Below are 19,828 nucleotides of genomic sequence, written 5' to 3'. Positions count from 1 at the left end.
GAGGTGAAGTTAGTTTGATATTTGATATTCGGATATTCGACAGATATTCAATTTTTTTTTAATGCAGCCGGTTTCACCCCGTGTTTGCAGACAATGTACAAAGAAATGACCTGTCTACTTGCTCCCAGCCGACCTACTTAGGGACCGTCTATATAGTACCTTCTGAATTACCTTCATAGTCTTTTTTGTCAATAGCTTTGACATCATGTGACCTAGTGACTCCAAACCAATGCAGAATAGTTATCCTATATGGGACTCATCAGACACACCTTTTTTATAGCGACTGTATGCACGCTGTATTTTATATGAATTTTTTAAAGAAAATACATTATTTCATAGAAAGAAACAGACTCCTTTTTTTCAATACCTCCCAAGCCATATGACCTAGTGACTCCAAACCAATGCCGAATAGTTATCCTATATGGGACTCATCAGACACACCTCTTCTTATTGCCACTCTATGCACACTATATTTTATCTGAATATTTTAATGAAAATACGTTATTTCCCATAAGAAACTGTCTCCTTTTTTTCAATACCTCCCAAGCCATGTGACCTAGTGACTCCAAACCAATGCAGAATAGTTATCCTTTATGAGACTCATCAGACACACCTCATTTTATATTCACTGTATGCACACTGTATTTTATATGAATATTTTAAAGAAAATACATTATTTCCCATAAGGAATGGTCTCCTTTTTTCAATACCTCCCAAGTCATGTGACCTAGGGACTCCAAACCAATGCAGAATAGTTACCCTATATGGGACTCATCAGACACACCTCTTTTTATAGTCACTGTATGCACGCTGTATTTTATATGAATATTTATACAAAAATACATTATTTGCCATCAGGAATGGTCTCCTTTTTTCAATACCTCACAAGCCATGTAACCTAGTGAATCCAAACCAATGTAGAATAGTTATCCTTTATGAGACTAATAAGACACACCTCTTCTTATAGCCACTGTGTGCACACTGTATTTTATATGAATATTTTAAAGAAAATACATTATTTCCTATAAGAATCGGTTTGCTTTTTTCAATACCTCCCAAGTCATGTGACCTAGTGTCTCCAAACCAATGCAGAATAGTTATCCTATATGGGACTCATCAGACACACCTCCTTTTATAGTCACTCTATGCACACTGTATTTTCTATGAATGTTTTAAAGAAAATACATTATTTCCCATAAGGAATGGTCTTTTTTTCAATACCTCCCAAGCCATGTGACCTAGTGACTCCAAACCAATGCAGAATAGTTATCCTATATGGGACTCATCAGACACACCTCTTTCTATAACCATTGAATGCACAATCTATTTTATATTAATATTTTAAAGAAAATACATCGTTTCCTATAAGGAATGGTCTCCTTTTTCAATACCCCCAAGGGAAGTGATGTAGGGACACCAAACCAATGCAGAATATCCTTTATGGGACTAATCAGACACACCTCAAATTAATATAATTTTTGCACATACTATTTTATAGTACCCATTTGAAATATTCTATAAATATTCTGTTTTTTTCTCAATACCTTCCATATAATAGTAGATGGCAAATAATTGTTCATATTGAGGTGTGTCTGATAAGTACCCCATAGCAGAATAGTTCTGTATTGATCTGTGTTGTCTAGGACCCCTCATATGGTAGCTATTGAGCAAAAAGCTGTTTTCTATAGGAAATAAATGTGATTCTTTTAAAAATATATATATATAATAGTTCATGCAAAATATTATTTCACATTGACGTGTGTCTGATTAGTATCACATAGCAGAACAGTTCTATGTTGATCTGTGATGTCTAGGACCCAGTATATTGAAGTATTGAGCACAAAGCAACTTCCATAGGAAACAAATTGGTTTTCTTTAAAAAAATAATATAAAATAGTATGTGCAAAAATCATATTAATTTGAGGTGTGTCTGATTAGTCCCATATAGGATAACTATTCTGCATTGGTTTGGAATAATAGGATAATTATTCTGAAATATTGAAAAAATGAGACCATTCATGATGGCAAATAATGTATTTTCTTTAAAATATTCATATAAAATACAGTGTGCATACAGTGACTATAAAACAAGGTGTGTCTTATTAGTCCCACATAGGATAACTATTCTGCATTGGTTTGGAGCCCCTAGGTCACATGGCTTGGGAGGTATTGAAAAAAAAGACTATGAAGGTAATTCAGAATTCAGATTCAGATTCAGAGACCGTTTCTTATAGGAAATAATGTATTTTCCTTAAAATATTAGTATAAAATACAGTGTGCATATAGTGACTATAAAAATATGTGTGTCTGATGAGTCCCATATAGGATAACTATTTTGCATTGGTTTGGAATCACTAGGTCTTGAATTTCACCTTGGGGATCAATAAAGTATATATCTATCTATCTATCTATCTAGGTCACATGGCTTGGGAGGTATTGAAAAAAAGGAGTCTGTTTCTTATATGAAATAATGTATTTTCTTTAAAAAAATTCATATAAAATACAGCGTGCATACAGTGGCTATAAAAAAGAGGTGTGTCTGATGAGTCCCATATAGGATAACTATTCTGCATTGGTTTGGAGTCACTAGGTCATATGGCTTGGGAGGTATTGAAAAAAAGGAGTCTGTTTCTTATATGAAATAATGTATTTTCTTTAAAAAAAATAATATAAAATACAGCGTGCATACAGTTGCTATAAAAAGAGGTGTCTGACGAGTCCCATATAGGATAACTATTCTGCATTGGTTTGGAGTCCCTAGGTCACATGGCTTGGGAGGTATTGAAAAAAGGAGACTGTTTCTTATGGGAAATAATGTATTTTCTTTAAAAAAATTCCTATAAAATACAGTGTGCATACAGTGGCTATAAAAAGAGGTGTGTCTGATGAGTCCCCTATAGGATAACTATTCTGCATTGGTTTGGAGTCACTAGGTCACATTATGTCAAAGCTATTGACAAAAAAGACTATGAAGGTAATTCAGAAGGTACTTTATAGACGGTCCCTAAGTAGGTCGGCTGGGAGCAAGTAGACAGGTCATCTGTTTGTACATTGTCTGCAAACACGGGGTGAAACCGGCCGCATTAAAAAAAATGAATATCTGTCCAATATCCGAATATCAAATATCAAACTAACTTCAGCTCGGTTATTCACAATATCAAACGTCCAGCCAACTTCACCGCGCTCAGTAGGCTAAGTTGCACAATGCTATAACTCCTGCAATCTGCCATGCAGACAAATAGCCTACAGTCGTCCTCCACGGTAAGTTGAACAACGCTACTCAAAAAAATGAAGGTATTAGGCCTATGTTAGGTAGCCGAAGTAAGCGGAGCACGTAACACTTTTCGGTTTTGGCTAAAATCACTTGAGTTTCACTAGTCATATTTTTTTAACAAGCAACATAGGGGGAGACCGGGGCTGGTTGGAACACTTTTCACTCTCGGTTATATTTCTCCGTCTTACAATGCGTTAAAACGGTCAAACTGTGTTTAACTGAAAGCTTGAGATCTTAGCTAAATAGCTGCATTCAATATCAACACATGATCCCTTGTTTTGAGTTATATATGATTAATTACAATTAAGATTAGCTCGCACTATTTATCAATGTTCAGAGATTGCTCAGTAAACCCTTTTTATTATAAGTAGCCTATACTCTTTTGATCCCGTGAGTGAAATTTTTTATATAGGCTACTTATTCAACTTCTTAGTTAAAAGACATGGCATACGGTTACATGCTGCTATTCCGACATGCCGCTACTTAGACATTGGCGTCTAATTGTCGGAGTGGCTGCATTAACATTATTTTCAAGCGTCCCACTACTGCGGCAATTTTTTTTCCCATTGTCGGGGTAGCGGCACTTGAACTTTTTTCAAACGTCTTGCCATTCCGACATGAGGTCATTAACAGTGGCTTAGCCAGGATTTTTCAACGGAGTGGACTTTTGTGAAGTAGCCTAAGCCTTTTATTCCAATATGGGCAGTAGCCTAGGCCTACAGTAGCCTAATCGTCCCAACATTAACCAACACACGATTTCATCACAGCTCAGACGATTCATGGCAAAAAAAACAATAAAAAGGCTACATTGATAAATAGCAGGGGCAACAGGATTGGATTCTATAATAGCGTAGCCTATACGCACAAGAACTTCAACCGAAAGGTTAGTCGCGTCTCAAGGAGTCCAAGAGTGCGCGAAGAGTCCAAGAGAGAGATTTGAAATGTCGGGTAGCCTATAGCGCGTGTATCCCAGAGGAAGAGATTTTGGAGAGAGCGAGATGATTTAACCTAGGTGATGATTATTTGTGTCTGGTGGCAATTAGACTTGAGTATGGATACCTACGAATTGTTTTGAATAAAAAAAGATGAAGACAACGAATGAAATGTGACCCTGCAAGGCGAAACCAGTCGTTTTGGTAAAATTTACAAAATTAAGTTATTGTACTCACACGAACGGCCATAAACTAAGCTTTCCAACAATATGTAGGCCTATATCGAGGGTATTGCAAATAGTATTGGGTATTGGATAGTCGCCGACCCTCAATAGATGTGGATATTTGGAGGTAAGGATAGCCTTCAAGAAACAAGGTTATCGCAGTTGCTGTGAGACGTACGGCCCTTCTCCAGTCTCTCTCAAAATAAAAACACACCCAATTCACGCTTGGACTTTTCGATTATGTTTCTAAATGTTGGGACTGATGGACACTGAACTCTGGGGGTTATTTGAACGTTCGTTGTGAAGTGGTTTACTGTAAAAGGAGCGTCGGATATCCCGCCTGTCTTTGTCTTTATCCAACCTAATGCGTTGCACATGGCTTTATCATTGTCCTCTAAAATGCAATAGCCTATACGTAACTTGAATATATCGCACACCCAGTTTGAACACCCTGATGGACACTGAACTCTGGGGGTTATTTGAACGTTCACTGAAGTGGCCATTAATTAGTTAATTAGCCTAATTAATATAGGACTTCTGGTCTGCACGCACAGAGTTTGTTTGATGCATGGAGTTTCCGACCGTTTTGCCCTGAGAGCTTAGAGAATAAACTGAGGAGAGCTACTTGTGTTTTACATAATGTGTAACATTTATTCACATGGCCAGTTCAAAATCACCTAAGGTTTTGACTGAAATGTGTGCCGATATCAATTATTGGGAAAAACATTGTTTGGAGAGGATGGCGGGTGGATTGTTGATGAAGCTGCAGGTGCAGATGATATGACTACAGCTCTTCCATGCATCTAGGATGTTGGAATTTGATAGGATACAGGAACTGCAGAGATAAATTGAAAATGAGGATAGGTCATGTCGCAATAGTGGTACTAAAAAAAAATCGGAGTAGGGGCATGTCGTAATAACGGGATGTCGTAATAACGGGTGAACCCCATACAGAACACTGAAGTTAATCATCTTATCAATAAACAAAAGCTATTGTTTGCTTTCCCTCATCAATCAGGGCTGCCTGAACGAAAGTCAAATAATGACCACAATCTCAGACGTCTTGATAAAGGCTCTAGAGCGTCTTGACTCAAATCACTTCAGAAGGTTCAAGCGCAACCTGTGGAGTCATGGTACCATCGCCAGGCAGAGACTGGAAGAGGCTACAGTGGAGGACACAGTGGACATGCTGGTGAAGGCTTACACCAAGCCTAACTGTGGCAGTGTGGTGTCCAACATCTTGAGGAACATGAACTTCTATCAGCTGGCTATGGACCTGGAGAGGGCCCTCAGATTTGGTAAGTTACTCTTACATAGTAGTAGGATGCTTAAGGATGCAATTGGTTAAGTCTGCATCATTGCACTTTCGACTGCATCACCTCAGATTTGTGATTCAGTCATATGAGAAACCCATATGGAACTTATCATTTTAAAGTTCTTTTTTTATTTTTTAGGTCTATAGTTTAAATAAATTATTGAACAGTAACTGAAACACATGGCTACATAACCAGCACATGTAAACAAACCCAAAGCAATCATGAAAAAAAGATTAAAGCAAAAAGTAAAATATTTTGGCACCAATTAATTGAGACCAACTTGAGCTGTTGATGGAATATAAGCTGACTCATGTAAACAATTTGACCCATTTAAAAACTTTTGGTTTTCAGTTTTAAATATTGTAATCACTCATAATATGATCACTGTTCATTTTCGGTGTAACATATAGTATAAGTATAAGTATACTCTTTTGATCCTGTGAGGGAAATTTGGTCTCTGCATTTATCCCAATCCGTGATTTAGTGAAACACACACAGCACACAGTGTACACACAGTGAGGTGAAGCACACACTAATCCCGGCGCAGTGAGCTGCCTGCATCCACAGCGGCGCTCGGGGAGCAGTGAGGGGTTAGGTGCCTTGCTCAAGGGCACTTCAGCCGTGTCGGGGTTCGAACCAGCAACCCTCCGGTTACAGGTCCGAAGTGCTAACCAGTAGGCCACGGCTGCCCCCAAAAATGTGTTGGACAAGCAGGGGGTCGTTTCTAGAAAAGTTAGCAACGACGTTGCTCAACCACCATGGTACGACGCAACTTGCGACCAAACAACGACACTGTTACACCTGTTTCCAGAAAGCATCGTACCTGTATCGCAATTCGCTACCTCCGACGTTCGAACACCATAGTTCCACCAACGTTGTTGATGATGCAGCGATACATGTCATTGGTGGAAACAGTGGCAACGTGTAATAGCCTACCCCACCCCCTAGAAATGTTCTGTCAAGGCCTATGTCGACATGTTTCTAATCTAAACCGAGTGATTAATGCTGGTATTGTCATTGTCATCAGCCAAAACCTAAATCTATTGCAAGCATATAAAACAGTTAACTTAAGCAGACCAATATGAGTCATTATTTGTGTTAAATATCTATGTGTTGGAAAAAATATATAGCCTGGAGAAATATCTGGGTATCCCAAAGGTTATCAACTGTCTCGTGGCTTAACGGCAGCGCGTTGGTGCACTGCGCGCTCGGCCGGAGTTCGCATCCTATCTCTTCTTTTCATCTCTGAGTAGGCCTACGAGACACAACAATAGAATTTGACCATACATATTTATGTATATAGTTACTCTACATCGAGAGACCATAGGTACAAGACATCAGTCAAAAACAATTTAATCTACATGTCACACAGTTCACCTGCAGGTAGCGAGAAGCAAGAGGACAATCTCACATCATAAGAAAATCGAACCTACAACGTTGGGATAACAAGTCTTCTGCTCTAGCCACTACACCATTTATCACTGCTGTTGTAAGAGTCTATGAAGATTATAATACTAAAAGCAAGGCAATACTCGAATTAACATAAATAGCAAGAATGAGCCAAGTAGGGGAGTCAGTGTCTTAATCAAAATTAAGCTACAGGATAGATCAATCATTGAGTCACGAGATAAACATCCACTTCGCAATTTTTGTTTAGGCGGTTGTGATTTTTGGTTAGGCGCTCTGGACACCAACAGGAACTACCAAGGAACGACACAAGTGCGACTGCCTAGGGGCAGTAGTTCAAACGACCAAACTTTGCGTCCTTGTTTGCGATTGAGAGTTCGAACTACCCTTTCTAGAAACACCAAATCCAAGAACGATGGAGCGTACTACCGAGGTTGCGACGCAAGTTAGCAAACGACGCTTTCTAGAAACGACCCCCTGGATGAGAGCTTTAAAACTATTTGAGAACCATTTTTCTGTTTCTATTTAAAATTAATATAAATATAGGGAGATATGTCAAGTTAAAGTTCATACTTAGCTCAGCTCTCTCTTAATAACAAAACACATGCAGTTTCAGTTCCATGGGTTTCTTACATACAGAAACTGAATCAGCAATCCAAGTTGTATTCAAATCTGTGACAAATGCAATTCAAAATGATTTGGCACAAAAAGTTCTGTTTCGTTTGAGATCTCCGAAATTGCTATAGTTACAGATATTATGTTAAAGAAAGGGCAAACTTTATTGTATGTTAAACCACTTTAAGCTTTATCCCATAATCTCCTTAAATTCAATTCAACATGGTGTATCAGGCTTTTACATTCCATTCCATTACATTTGGCTGACACATTTTTAACCAAAGCGACTAACAACATGGTAACAGATTAAGTTTTAAAGCAATTCTCAACAATTTTAGGACAATTTAAAAATGGTAGAGTACAGTAAGAAAAAGTGCATCAGTGAGTGCTGTTTTTTAAACAGTTGAGTGTCAGTTCAAGACGGCTGGTAAGTGCTGGTATCAGCAAGACTTGTTGTAAGTGGTGCTATGAGAGGAGATGTTCTCTAAAGAGCTGGGGCCGGTTCCCCGATAACGCTCACTCTTAGCCCGCTAAGAAGACTCAAAAGATATATCTTACCAAAGTTGTTTATGTTCCTAAGTGTGTTCCCCGAAGTGTCTCTTAGGAAGCTTCTTAACACGCTGCCTCTTACGTTCGACGTTACAAAGGCGCTGTCCCAAGTGAAGGTGCTGAATTAGTTGACATCGATTGCTCAGGAATCGATTTTCTACTTCACGTGAAGGTGCATGACGGCGTTAAGAAACACAACACGTTCTATGCAAATGACATTCCTCAAATTAGTAACAAAAAAGTAACATTTATTTTAACATAGTTTTAGTTATCAGTAAAATATGAACTATTAACTAAATTATCAAATTGTCAGTAATATGTTCACACGATATGTTGTGACTGGTAGACTAACCGGGTAGGCCTATCCCTCGTTAATCATCCACCCTCTTTATCCCGTTGTGCCACTTGTGCCGCTTCTTGACATGGGTTTAACAACTTCTTAAAATGATGTAATACACTTTTATATTAATGGTAAGGTACCTTACAAGTATAATTAATTGGCAAGCAGCTGCAGTTACTTCTGTTTAATGCGGTATTGATAGATAGATAGATAGATACTTTATTGATGCAGGGGAAATTCAAGGTTCAAGTTAAAAAAATGCCATTGGTTAATGTTTTCAATAAAAAGCAACCTATCGACAATGAACAGAGAGAGATTTAGATACAGTATGGTGGGGAAGCAACGTAAAAAAAGGGCACCAAGCTTCTCGTCAGAGGAACTTGAAGTTTTGCTGGACGAGGTTAGCTTGCGCAAGGTGACACCGTTTTCCAGCTTTCGGAATAACTGGAGCGACATGGACTACACAGCGTTTTTGATTCAATACAAGGACACGTTGGATCGCTGCCATAGGCCTAGTTGGTCGCTTACTGGACACCACCATGCTTACCCATTTATAGATCTTAGCCATTTAGAGGCAAATTCTTTGCCAGCTTTTAATTATCAAAAGTGATTGCCAATTTGAACGCTTTAATGACATTACTAAATAGCATAGGCTAATTACCACCATATTAGTTCTGATACCAAATAAAGTAAACTTCATAAATAGGCCTGCATCCATTGCGAACATATTTTATTAATCTTAAAATGTCCATAACATAAAATCATCGTTGAGCCACAACATTGTCAACATACTGTCGGCCTACCATAGTTTGACTTGTACTGAGCTGCGCTGATTTCTAAAGACTGCTGCACAGTGGCGGCGACTATAGCGTCTTGAGAGCTCAAACAACGTTAAGAGAGAGCTTACGAATGGTCCAGACCAACCTTACGAACGTGTGACTTATAGAAGATATACTTAGCGTACAAACGTGTCGGGAATCGTGCCATAACGTTAAGAGATAGGTTAAGGAATAGGTTAAGAACTACTTAGCGATAAGAACGTTTTGGGGAACCGGCCCCTGGGTCTTCAGAGTTTTTTGAAAATGGAGAGGGATGTCCCTGCCCTTGTAGGAACTGGCAGTGTGTTCCACCAACGAGGAACAACAGATGAGAAAAGTTTGGATTGGCCTGAGCATACCGGTGGTAGAGCTAGACGTCGTTCGTCTGAGGAGCGCAGCGGTCTGGAGGTAGCGTATGTCTGTATGAGGGCATTCAAGTAGGTGGGAGCAGAACAGGAGACTACTTAGTAGGCAAGGGTTAGAGCCTTGAATTTGATGCGGGCCGCCATAGGTAGCCAGTGTAGCTGGATGAGCAGCGGGGTAACATGTGCCCTTTTGGGTTGGTTGTAGACCAGGCGCGTCGCCGCGTTCTGAATCATCTGAAGGGGTTTCACTGCGCAGGCTGGGAGACCTGTCAGGAGGGCGTTGCAGTAGTCAAGTTGTGAGATCACTATTGCCTGAACCAGAAGTTGAGTAGCATTTTGAGTCAAGTAAGTAAGTGAGCCAAGAAGGTTAGTTGGTTGTCGAGAACAACTCCTAGATTTCTTGCAGTCCTGGTAGGTGAAACAGAGAGGGAGTCAAATTTGATGTTGATGTCGTGGTGTATGGTAGGTTTAGCTGGGAGGACCAGCAGTTCAGTCTTTGAGAGGTTCAGCTGGAGGAGGTATGCCTTCATCCATGTAGCTATGTCTGAGAGGCAATCCGAGATCCGTGCTGAAACCGAGGGGTCATCAGGTGGAAAGGACAGATAGAGCTGTGTGTCGTCTGCATAGCAGTGGTATGAGAAGCCATGTGAACGGATTATCTGTCCCAAGGAGGTAGATAGCAAAGAGAAGGGGGCCCAGCGCTGAGCCCTGGGGGACCCTTGTGGTGAGATAGGGAGGTGCAGATAGCTGACCAAGCCATGATACGGTAAACGAGCATCCTGTGAGGTAGGATTCAAACCAGGAGAGAGCAGAACCGGAGATTCCCATGTTAGAGAGAGAAGGATGCGGTGATTAACTGTGTCAAAGGCAGCCGATAAATCAAGCAGAATGAGCACTGATGACCGCGCGGTCGCCCTGGCTTCTTTTAAGGCTTCTGTTACAGACAGCAGAGCCGTTTCGGTAGAGTGGCCGCTTTTGAACCCAGACTGATTTGGATCCAGAAGGTTGTTCTGTGAAAGGAAGTCAGAGACCTGTTTGGAGACTGCTCGTTCAATGCCTTTGGATAGGAAAGGCAGGAGTGAGACAGGGCGGTAGTTCTCGACTTGAGCAGGATTTAAAGAAGTTTTCTTAAGGAACGGTGTTACCCGGGCCATTTTGAACGCTGTTGGAAATGTGCCGGAGGTTAGCGAGGCATTGATCACATGTCAGTGTTTCCTCTATGTGGATTTGGTAGTGGCGGCCCGCCACGGTTTAATTTTCTTCCCCCACGGTATCAGAAATGGGACAGACGCACAATAATCGCAGTTGCCTTTTAAATGATCCTGCCGACATTATGCACCCCCCGTTGGCGGCCGCTAACATTGCAATTTAACAACAAGCACAACTATTCAGAGGTTTGGGGCTGTCCAGTTTAACTCCACATAGTGTGTGGATGTGCTTATTGTCCAAACGTTTGCTTTCTTCTGAGTCACTATTAAACAACACCTCCACCAAAAACGTCACCGCGGTGGGTCCGTTTTAATAAGACAACGTTCAACTTGTCAGTTCTGACAGCTCACGTCCTGATATCAAACATCTGGAAACATTAAAACGATAAGTGAGTCACTAATATAATACAAATTGGAAATAGTCTATAGATGTAGTAATTAGGGCTGTAACAATACACCAACCTCACGATTCGGTTTGTATCACGATTTTTGACCCACGGTTTGATACGAATCTCGATTTTTTTTTTTTCTTTTTTTTGGGAGGGGGGGGGGGGCTAGACATTTTATTAAATAACATTTTAATAGCCTCCCTTAGAACACCAGAGGATTACAATATAATATATCTATTATTTTATATCCTGATATAAAAAAAAATGTCTGAATGACTGATATTTATGACGGCACACTTTATGCAGATTAGCCTATAGCCAGGCCTACTTTTTTTTATTACAACTCTACCTCTTTAATTCAGCTGTCTGGTTGAAGCCTGGAAATATTGTAAACAAAGTAGCATATAGTTTAGCCTATCATAGTCTACTGATTGGACTGTTCAGTTTCCCCATGTGTGTTTAAGTTTCAAGGTAATACTTGTTCTCCTTGGGACAGGCCCTTTTTGGAAACGTTGGTATTGAGATGATCAGTCAACTTCAATGCAAGAGTTTTAAACAAATATGTGCAGCATGCTAATGATGCTAAGCGGATTTAATAGTAATTTAGCTAGTCGTCTATGCGTCCTTGCTTTCACGATTGTGAATGTTTTATTTAAGTCGCGCGTGTTCATTGAGCAGGAGAGGGAGGGAGAGTGAGAGGGAGGGAGCGCGAGAGAGAGTGGGGCAAGGAGAGGGGGTTTACTTCTATACTGTTTGGTAAAGTTGCACACATAGTCTACAATGAAAGCAAGGAGAGGTATGAAATTATTATTTATTTATTTGTTTGTTTTTGGACACGTAGGCTACCGATAAGTAAAGCGGGAGTTGTGGGTTGCTTTTGCGGCCGCATAAGCTGCAAAGCACTGCGTGAAACACTAGAAAGGGTGTGTCGCGATTCTGCATTTTCACACCGTGACACAGTATCGTGGATATGAATGTCGCGATTTCGGTTTCGAATCGTAAATCGTTACAGCCCTAGTAGTAATAGATGTAATGATGTTAAAATAAATAGTTGTGATATGACACGGAAAAGTTTATTTTTTAATGATTTGGGCTACACAGACGCACAAAGGCCGCACGACCTGAACATTGATTTGTTTGTTTGTTTGATTGTGGCATGTTGATTAATTTGAAAATAAATTAGCAAAAAGAAGTGCAACCATTTTTTTTATTTTCTAACAAATTAGGCTACAGAATGCTTAGCCTAGGCCAGGGGTGGGCAAACTGCGGCCGCCGAGCATTTTCATCCGGCCCGCCGAGCATTTCATTTGGTTATCAGGCTGCTCGCTATTTTTTTCCTGCGATAGAGACGACGTTGATTAGCCTTACTGCAAACTGCTTCTCACTCTCCTTAGAGAACGTTTGCAATGTCAATGTCAAAACATCATGTTAAATCGAGATAACATCATGTTAAACTAAGTTAACTTCTTTGCAGCAGATCTAACGTGAACATTATGTGATCCATTTAATTGGGAACGCGTCTGCACTCACGAGAGGGAGAGAGAGCCGCAGGTTCCAGCTGGCTTGTCATTGTTGATAATTGATATATTCTTCTTATAAGAAACTTTTAAAAGGAAATCATGAAGGCAACAGTAGTTCCCACTACTGACCATTTAAAAACTGTGAGAGGGCCCAGCCGTAGGTACAGCACTAGCTATAGCGGAGCAGGCAGAAGATCATTGAGAAATAAACGTGAATTAAAGCGACAGTGCACAATTTATACATTTGTTAAACAGCATAAAATTAGCAGTATTTTTAAGCAATTCATATTTTAAAAGAAATACTTTTCATTCAAAATTATAGGCTATAATTCTTTTTTTTTTTATGTATGTGTCGTGGGGGGGGGGGGGGGGGGTTTTTTTTCCGGCCCGCCGGACGGGCCTGCCCCCACCGCTTAAAAAAATCCTAGAGGAAACACTGCATGTGTGATAGCTGGTGCGATGGTTGGGCTGATGGACTGAAGTAGGCTCGTAGGTATAGGGTCCAGCGAGCATGTGGTAGGACGGCTACATGTCAGGAGTCTAGATACTTCACTCTCGGAGAGAGGCGTGAATGCTGAAAAATCGGAGTCCGATGCGTTGTGTGGGCATGTAGAGAATTGACTGCTGATTGCCGCCACTTTGTTTGTAAAAAATGAGGCAAGGGTATCCGCAGTAAGGCTGGATGGAGGAGGAGGCAGCTGAGGGTTGAGTAGCTATTTGAAGGTTGAGAAAAGTTTTTGAGTGTCTGTAGCGCTGTTGATTTTGTCATTGTAGAAAGCCGTCTTAGCAGCAGTGATGCTGGCTGAGAAGGAGGTTAGGAGTGTCTGGTCGTTTTTGAGGTCATCAGTTAGTTTGGATTTGTGCCATTTCCTCTCCGCGGCTCTGAGTTTGGTGCGCTGCGATCGAAGGGTATCGTTTAGCCATGGATGAGAGTGTTTGGATCGAGCTGGCCTTGTGGTTAGAGGGCACAGCTCGTCTAGACACGAGCTTAGTGTGGAGCAGAGCGAGTCTGTGGCCTCATTAACCTCCAGAGAGGAGAAGGTGTTGAGTGGAGGTAGACCGGAGACCGGACCTTTTTCTCTAATAGTATCTCCTTCTGTTTCCACCCTGTCTCTATGTCTTTCTCTTCATTTCCGCTCCTCTCCTCTCTCAGGAATGGGCGGGTTGTGTTCCTCAGCTTTTTCTCAGTGGACTGAGAGAGACTATTTCAGCCTTGAGGATTCTGCTTCCTGTAGCAGTGTCCTGCAGCCATTAAGCTTAGACGTCCCAAGACATGTTACAGGTGATCTTGCCTGCTTGTGCATTATAAATGGAACAGAAAAACGTTGACTGTACCGCAAGATACATTTCTGCTTTTCTTGCTTTGTATGTGTCATATCGGCCACTGAATGCTCAGATTTCCCTTGGATAAAGTCTATCTATCTATCTATCTATCTATCTTTCTATATAGGTCTGTCTACAAAATACAGAGTACAGGGTTTGATGGTCAACATTTTTGACATAATAATTGATTGGGTCCTAGAGGATTCCTATCACCATAGAGTAGATACATATTAATCATATGTTCCTCTCAATTTTTCACAATTCCACTAAGGTACTAGTGACCCAATCATAAACGTTAATTCATTTGTTGAATCCTCCTTTCTAAGACTGAACAACAGGTATTGTCAGATTCGGTAAATATGTCCTTAATGTCCTGTGTTGGTGTCTTCTCTGTGTGTGCATCGGGAAAAAAACTTGGTACTAAAACACATTACTGGCTTTGTAGACGGAACAGCTGCTCGGACAGGACCATACACTGTTCCAGCCAATCAACCGGTTATTTCAGGATGGGAGGGGTTAAGTATGTGATTGGCTGTTGAGCTCAAATAGTAGGAACTTTTTGTTAGTATCACAAAGTGTAATCTTAAGCATGTCAATAACAAGCACACACATATTGTTGGCCATCTCACCAACATAGGGGCTCCTGAGTTGAGGATTGTGATGGTGGGCAAAACCGGAGCCGGCAAGAGCGCCACCGGAAACACCATCCTGGGCGGCAGCGGAGGCCATTTCCTCGTCGAATTCTCTCCCGAGTCGGTGACGACAACCTGTGAGCGGAAGAGCGGCGAGGTGTGCGGTCGGCCGGTCGCCGTGGTCGACACCCCTGGCCTGTTCGACACGGCGCTGCCCGCCAGTGAGGTGAAGAGCGAGATCCAGCGGTGTGTGGAGATGTCCGTCCCAGGGCCACACGCCTTCTTGCTAGTCATCAGCCTCGGGAGGTTCACGGAGGAGGAGAAGAGTGCGGTCAAGTGGGTCCAGGAGAACTTTGGGTCGGGGGCGTCCAGGTACTAGGGCTGTGTATTGGCAAGCATCTGGCAATATGATACATGTTACAATAGATGGGTTATGATAAATATAGTGCAATATATTTGGATACTATGTGAAAGGTTTTTATTTTTTATTTTTTTAGGAAAAAATCATATTCATAGAAGACACCATCATGTGCAGCAATGCAGTACACTGTACAGTTAAGTTCTGCCTATGTCAATAGCAAAATATGCTTCCATTTAAACTTTAAAGATTCCATTTAAACATTTAAGAGAATGCAGAAAAGAAAAGCTATCCGGATACTGAATCTAAGACTGACCACTAAAATGGGCATTGCAGTTCATTTGAGAGCTTTAAGTTGGCTAATCTGGCAATCCAAAAGGTTGAAATGCTACTGGCTGTGTGATTGGTACATTGGCAGATGTTGGTGCAGCAGACCACAACACAAACACAAAACATAAACAGTATTTGCAGGCTGCTTCAGTTTAAATTGTGAATATCCTGGCTGTGTCAAGTCAGTATTTGAAAATAACATGTTTCTTTAATCTCTGATCATTTTATGATTTATTACAGTAAAGGTTTTACATACCACAATTTTAATTGAAAATTGAAAATCGATACAGTATCGGCAAATAAAATATTGCGATGCTATTGTTCCTTTACACCAGATACACCATTGTGCTCTTTACCGGCGGCGACCGCTTGAAGAGACCTATTGAAGAGTTTTTGGCCCACAGCACCCCGCTGACGGATCTCGTTCGGAGTTGTCACAACCGATACCACGTGCTCAATAACGAGGAGACGTTCGATCAGAGTCAGGTGGCTGCCCTGCTGGAGAAGATCGAAGCCATGGTAAGAGATAACAGAGGGAGATACTACACCAACGACATCTACCAAGAGGCCCAGAGAAGGATAAGGGAGGAGGAGGAGGAGAAAGAGAGACAGATGACCGAAATTCAAGACGATATCCTGTTAACAACAATTTGTAAAGGCTTCGTGTCTTCCACAGCACACGCTGGGAGGGTTTTACTCAGTAAAGCAAAAAAGAAGGGAATGGAGGATGAGACAGCAGAAGTATTCAGAAGAGTGCTTGCTTTGACTGAATGTGTGGAAGAGGACTGGGACAAAGACATAGAGAAATTGAGGAAAAAGAAAGAACTTTTAAAGTTAGAATAGTTGAAAATTGATACATTTGTCCACAAAGCTGATGAGAAAGGAACAGAATTAGCTAGCATAACTAATAGTATGGACTATTATGACTAGATGACTGAGAGAACGACATTGAAAAAATTAACAAAAAGAATAGCTCAAAATTATCAACGACATGTTACCTGAAACATAGACACGCAAGATTGAGGGAAAAAGACTGGTTTTCTAGAACTGTTTCTCAGATGGTTGACAAAAAAAAATTGAAGTAGAAGCTGTATAAGTACAATTGTGGGCTTTTTTATGTTTATTCAGATGAAGGGCAGTGAAGAGTGACAGGAAGCGAGTGCGAGAGTGAGATAAGGGTGTTAACAGGAAATGACCGCAGGAGGGACCCCTGTGGGCACATGAACCAGACTTTGCTACGTGTGCTGCAGACACGTGTGCATCAGCTCCCCCTGTTTTTTTTTTACAGTTGTTCCACTCCAGTTGTCCGGTCGTTTCATTTGCATTTCCTGACAAAAAATGAGTCCATGTGCCACAATCATTGTGCATGGTAGAGCTGTCTAGGTTTAATCGTGTGGAATGGCTGAATCCAAAACTTATTTTACAAATTTCTAAACTCAGTGCCGACCACTATACAGTATAATACAGTATATAAAAGTACACATATATTGTATACACAACTTTATGATTTCTTCAGTAGTTATATGGTAATACAAACTAGTATCTCAGTGGGGGAGGGGATGGGGGTGAAAACATAACCTCCTTGGTGGAGGATCTGTTACAGATATGGGGCAATGCAAAAGTGTTATTTCATGTTACGTTTTAGCTTATTAGAGTTTTTAGATACTTTAGTGTCAGTGCTACCAGACTGATCAATCAGGTCATTATTTTGAACTCATTATTGATTTAATCTTCACTCTTTTACAAAGCTGTAGAAGTACAGTTGTGGGCTTTTTATGTTTATTCAGATGAAGGACAGTGAAGAGTGACAGGAAGCGAGTGCGAGAGCGAGATAAGGGTGTTAACAGGAAATGACCGCAGGAGGGACCCCTGTGGGCACATGAACCAGACTTTGCTACGTGTGCTGCAGACACGTGTGCATCAGCTCCCCCTGCTTTTTTATAGAATGTCCCCGGCAGTGGCGTAGTCTATGTGATACGCAGGACTACGCAGTATGCCCACTTAAAGAGCATCACCATTTCAGTATACCCACCTAAATAGGCAAGGATGTGTAGCATGTAGCATATTAACATTTGAGGTGGATCACAGTATACCCACTACAGCTAACTATTACATCACAGTATACCCACTACAGCTAACTACTACATCACAGTATACCCACTACAGCTAACTAGACTACACCACTGGTCTCCGGCACATACGCAACACTCCTGGTGCCTGGTGTGGCCAGTTACAGTGCATTGACTCTAAGTGGAAGCTAAATGTTGCAGCATTATGCTCCAAGAACGTTCCACTCCAGTTGCATGTCTGGGTGTATCCTGGCTGTTACACTGGCATTTCCTGACAAAATGAGTCCATGTGCCACAATCATTGTGCACGGTAGAGCTGTCTAGGTTTAATCATGTGGAATGGCTGAATCCAAAATGTTATTTTACAAGTTTCTAAATTCAGTGTCGACCACTATACAGTATATAATACATATAAAAGTACACATATATAGTACTACTTTATGATTTCTATAGTAGTTATATGGTAGTTCAAAGTAGTTTTTCTCAGTGGGGACCTACTGCTATTACTGCTTTTGTTCATAGTATATTTACTATATTTGCTCATGTATGCCTTGATTCAATAAAACTGGTTTTCCACGATTTTGCTGACTGACAAATGCCTTTTTTTGATTAAAAAGAGTTGTGTTTTTTGGGAGAGAAAAAATGTTGGAGATTTATTCATTGGGGTGGGCTTGATCACTTTAATAGAGTGCAGCCTGTATCAACTTTACAATAGAAATAACTACAGTTATGTCCTGTGACTTATAACTTCATCACAGGGAAAGAGCAAATAAGGACAACAGTGATTGGACTACATTGTAGTCACGACAACATCCTGTTTCCACAGCAGTGGACCTCCACCCAGCTACATTTCAGCCCACACAGTCTACTCTACATATAGTATGCCAACCTGGTGCCCATGCACCATCTAGTGGTCACATCACAAACTACCCAAATAAATAATGAGCTAAAACTACTCATCCATTTATAAAATGAACTAAACATAAACTAAAACTAAAAAATAACTGACAACACATGCATTATTTTTTAATCATCATATACATTCATATATTAAAGGTACGGTCCATCATCACAAGACTTTACGCCAAGCAGACCTCTTACTGTGTGTATGTATACACACTACTAAAAAATTAAGGGAACACTTACAGTTTTCCACAATTGTTAAAACACATTTTTTGAAACCTTCCACCCTTTTCTCCATTCTGAAACTACATTCACAGAATGTCTGACAGTTCTTGCAAAATAAAACACTTGACTCAAAAGTTTTACTTGTGCTCAGAACCAAACAGTGTCAGAGTGCCGATCCAGTGTATGATTGTTGAGCAGTATATATATGCCGATCCAGTGTATGATTTTTGGGCAGTATATATATATATATAGCATATATATACAGACTGAAACTTAGACTATACAGTATATATGCATATAATACAGTATATACAGACCTGTCAACGCATTTTCACATCAAACTACGGCGATACGATCTTTTACTTAAAACTACGCAGAAACTAGCAAACATCCAACTTCTCCGGAAAGCTCCCTGGAGCATGTGAGTTAGAATCTTCACAGATCTATTTCATATTTTCAAGGGTGAGAGAAAGAGTGCCATTTTACGTACGAACACATATGTTTTCTTTCAAAGAATAATGTCTAATAATACTGTTTTTCTCATTTCCGTGTGCCATTCTATCTGAGGCCATTGAGGGTTGAATAAATTACAACCATAACTACTTATTGGAGTTCTTATAGTGTCAGTGCTGTCAGACTCATCAATCAGGTAATTATTTTTAACTGATTATTATTTAACTCTTTACTATTGTTTAACTCTTAACTCTTTAACTCTTGACACGCACACACACACACACACGTCACTATATATATATATATACACACTGATGAAACTTTGACTGAAAAAAAAGCTTCAATGAAGATTGAACTATTGAGACTATAAAACATAAGATGTCTAAAAGCATAAAACACATCACTGTAAAATATATATCTTCATTGTGGTTTCGAAACTGTGTGCGAAAATGTGGCTGTTTTTAATGCAAAGTTTTCTTCCCTCCTTCACATAACCCAGGATTGTGCAAGAATAGATTAGGGTGCCATGCACAAAGTGAACATACTCCTACAGGGACATAAGGTAAATGTATTCTAAA

At 40.4% G+C, this 19,828-nt stretch overlaps 1 protein-coding gene across 3 annotated transcripts; it reads left to right on the top strand.

Moving 5' to 3' along the window:
* The first annotated feature begins 3,056 nt into the window (after window positions 1-3,056).
* Window positions 3,057-18,248, top strand: LOC143124217 (GTPase IMAP family member 7-like). Of its 3 annotated transcripts, XM_076285603.1 has the most exons (6): window positions 3,059-3,261; window positions 5,449-5,728; window positions 14,111-14,239; window positions 14,726-14,800; window positions 14,918-15,284; window positions 15,936-18,248. In XM_076285603.1, the coding sequence occupies exons 1-6, from the start codon at window positions 3,229-3,231 to the stop codon at window positions 16,441-16,443; spliced, it is 1,392 nt and encodes a 463-aa protein (XP_076141718.1). In that variant the 5' UTR covers window positions 3,059-3,228; the 3' UTR covers window positions 16,444-18,248. The 3 variants fall into 3 exon arrangements, with proteins under 3 accessions (XP_076141726.1, XP_076141733.1, XP_076141718.1); XM_076285611.1 differs by lacking the exon at window positions 14,111-14,239 and having other exon boundaries at window positions 3,057-3,261; XM_076285618.1 differs by lacking the exons at window positions 14,111-14,239; window positions 14,726-14,800 and having other exon boundaries at window positions 3,058-3,261.
* Window positions 18,249-19,828: the final 1,580 nt, after the last annotated feature.

Source organism: Alosa pseudoharengus, unplaced genomic scaffold (genome assembly GCF_046254945.1).
Source record: "Alosa pseudoharengus isolate Yale_2024_CS ecotype anadromous, Long Island Sound unplaced genomic scaffold, YU_APseudo_1.1 YU_APseudo_1.1_scf_1, whole genome shotgun sequence".
Classification (NCBI taxonomy): domain Eukaryota; kingdom Metazoa; phylum Chordata; class Actinopteri; order Clupeiformes; family Clupeidae; genus Alosa; species Alosa pseudoharengus.
This window is presented reverse-complemented; position numbering and strand designations above follow the sequence as displayed.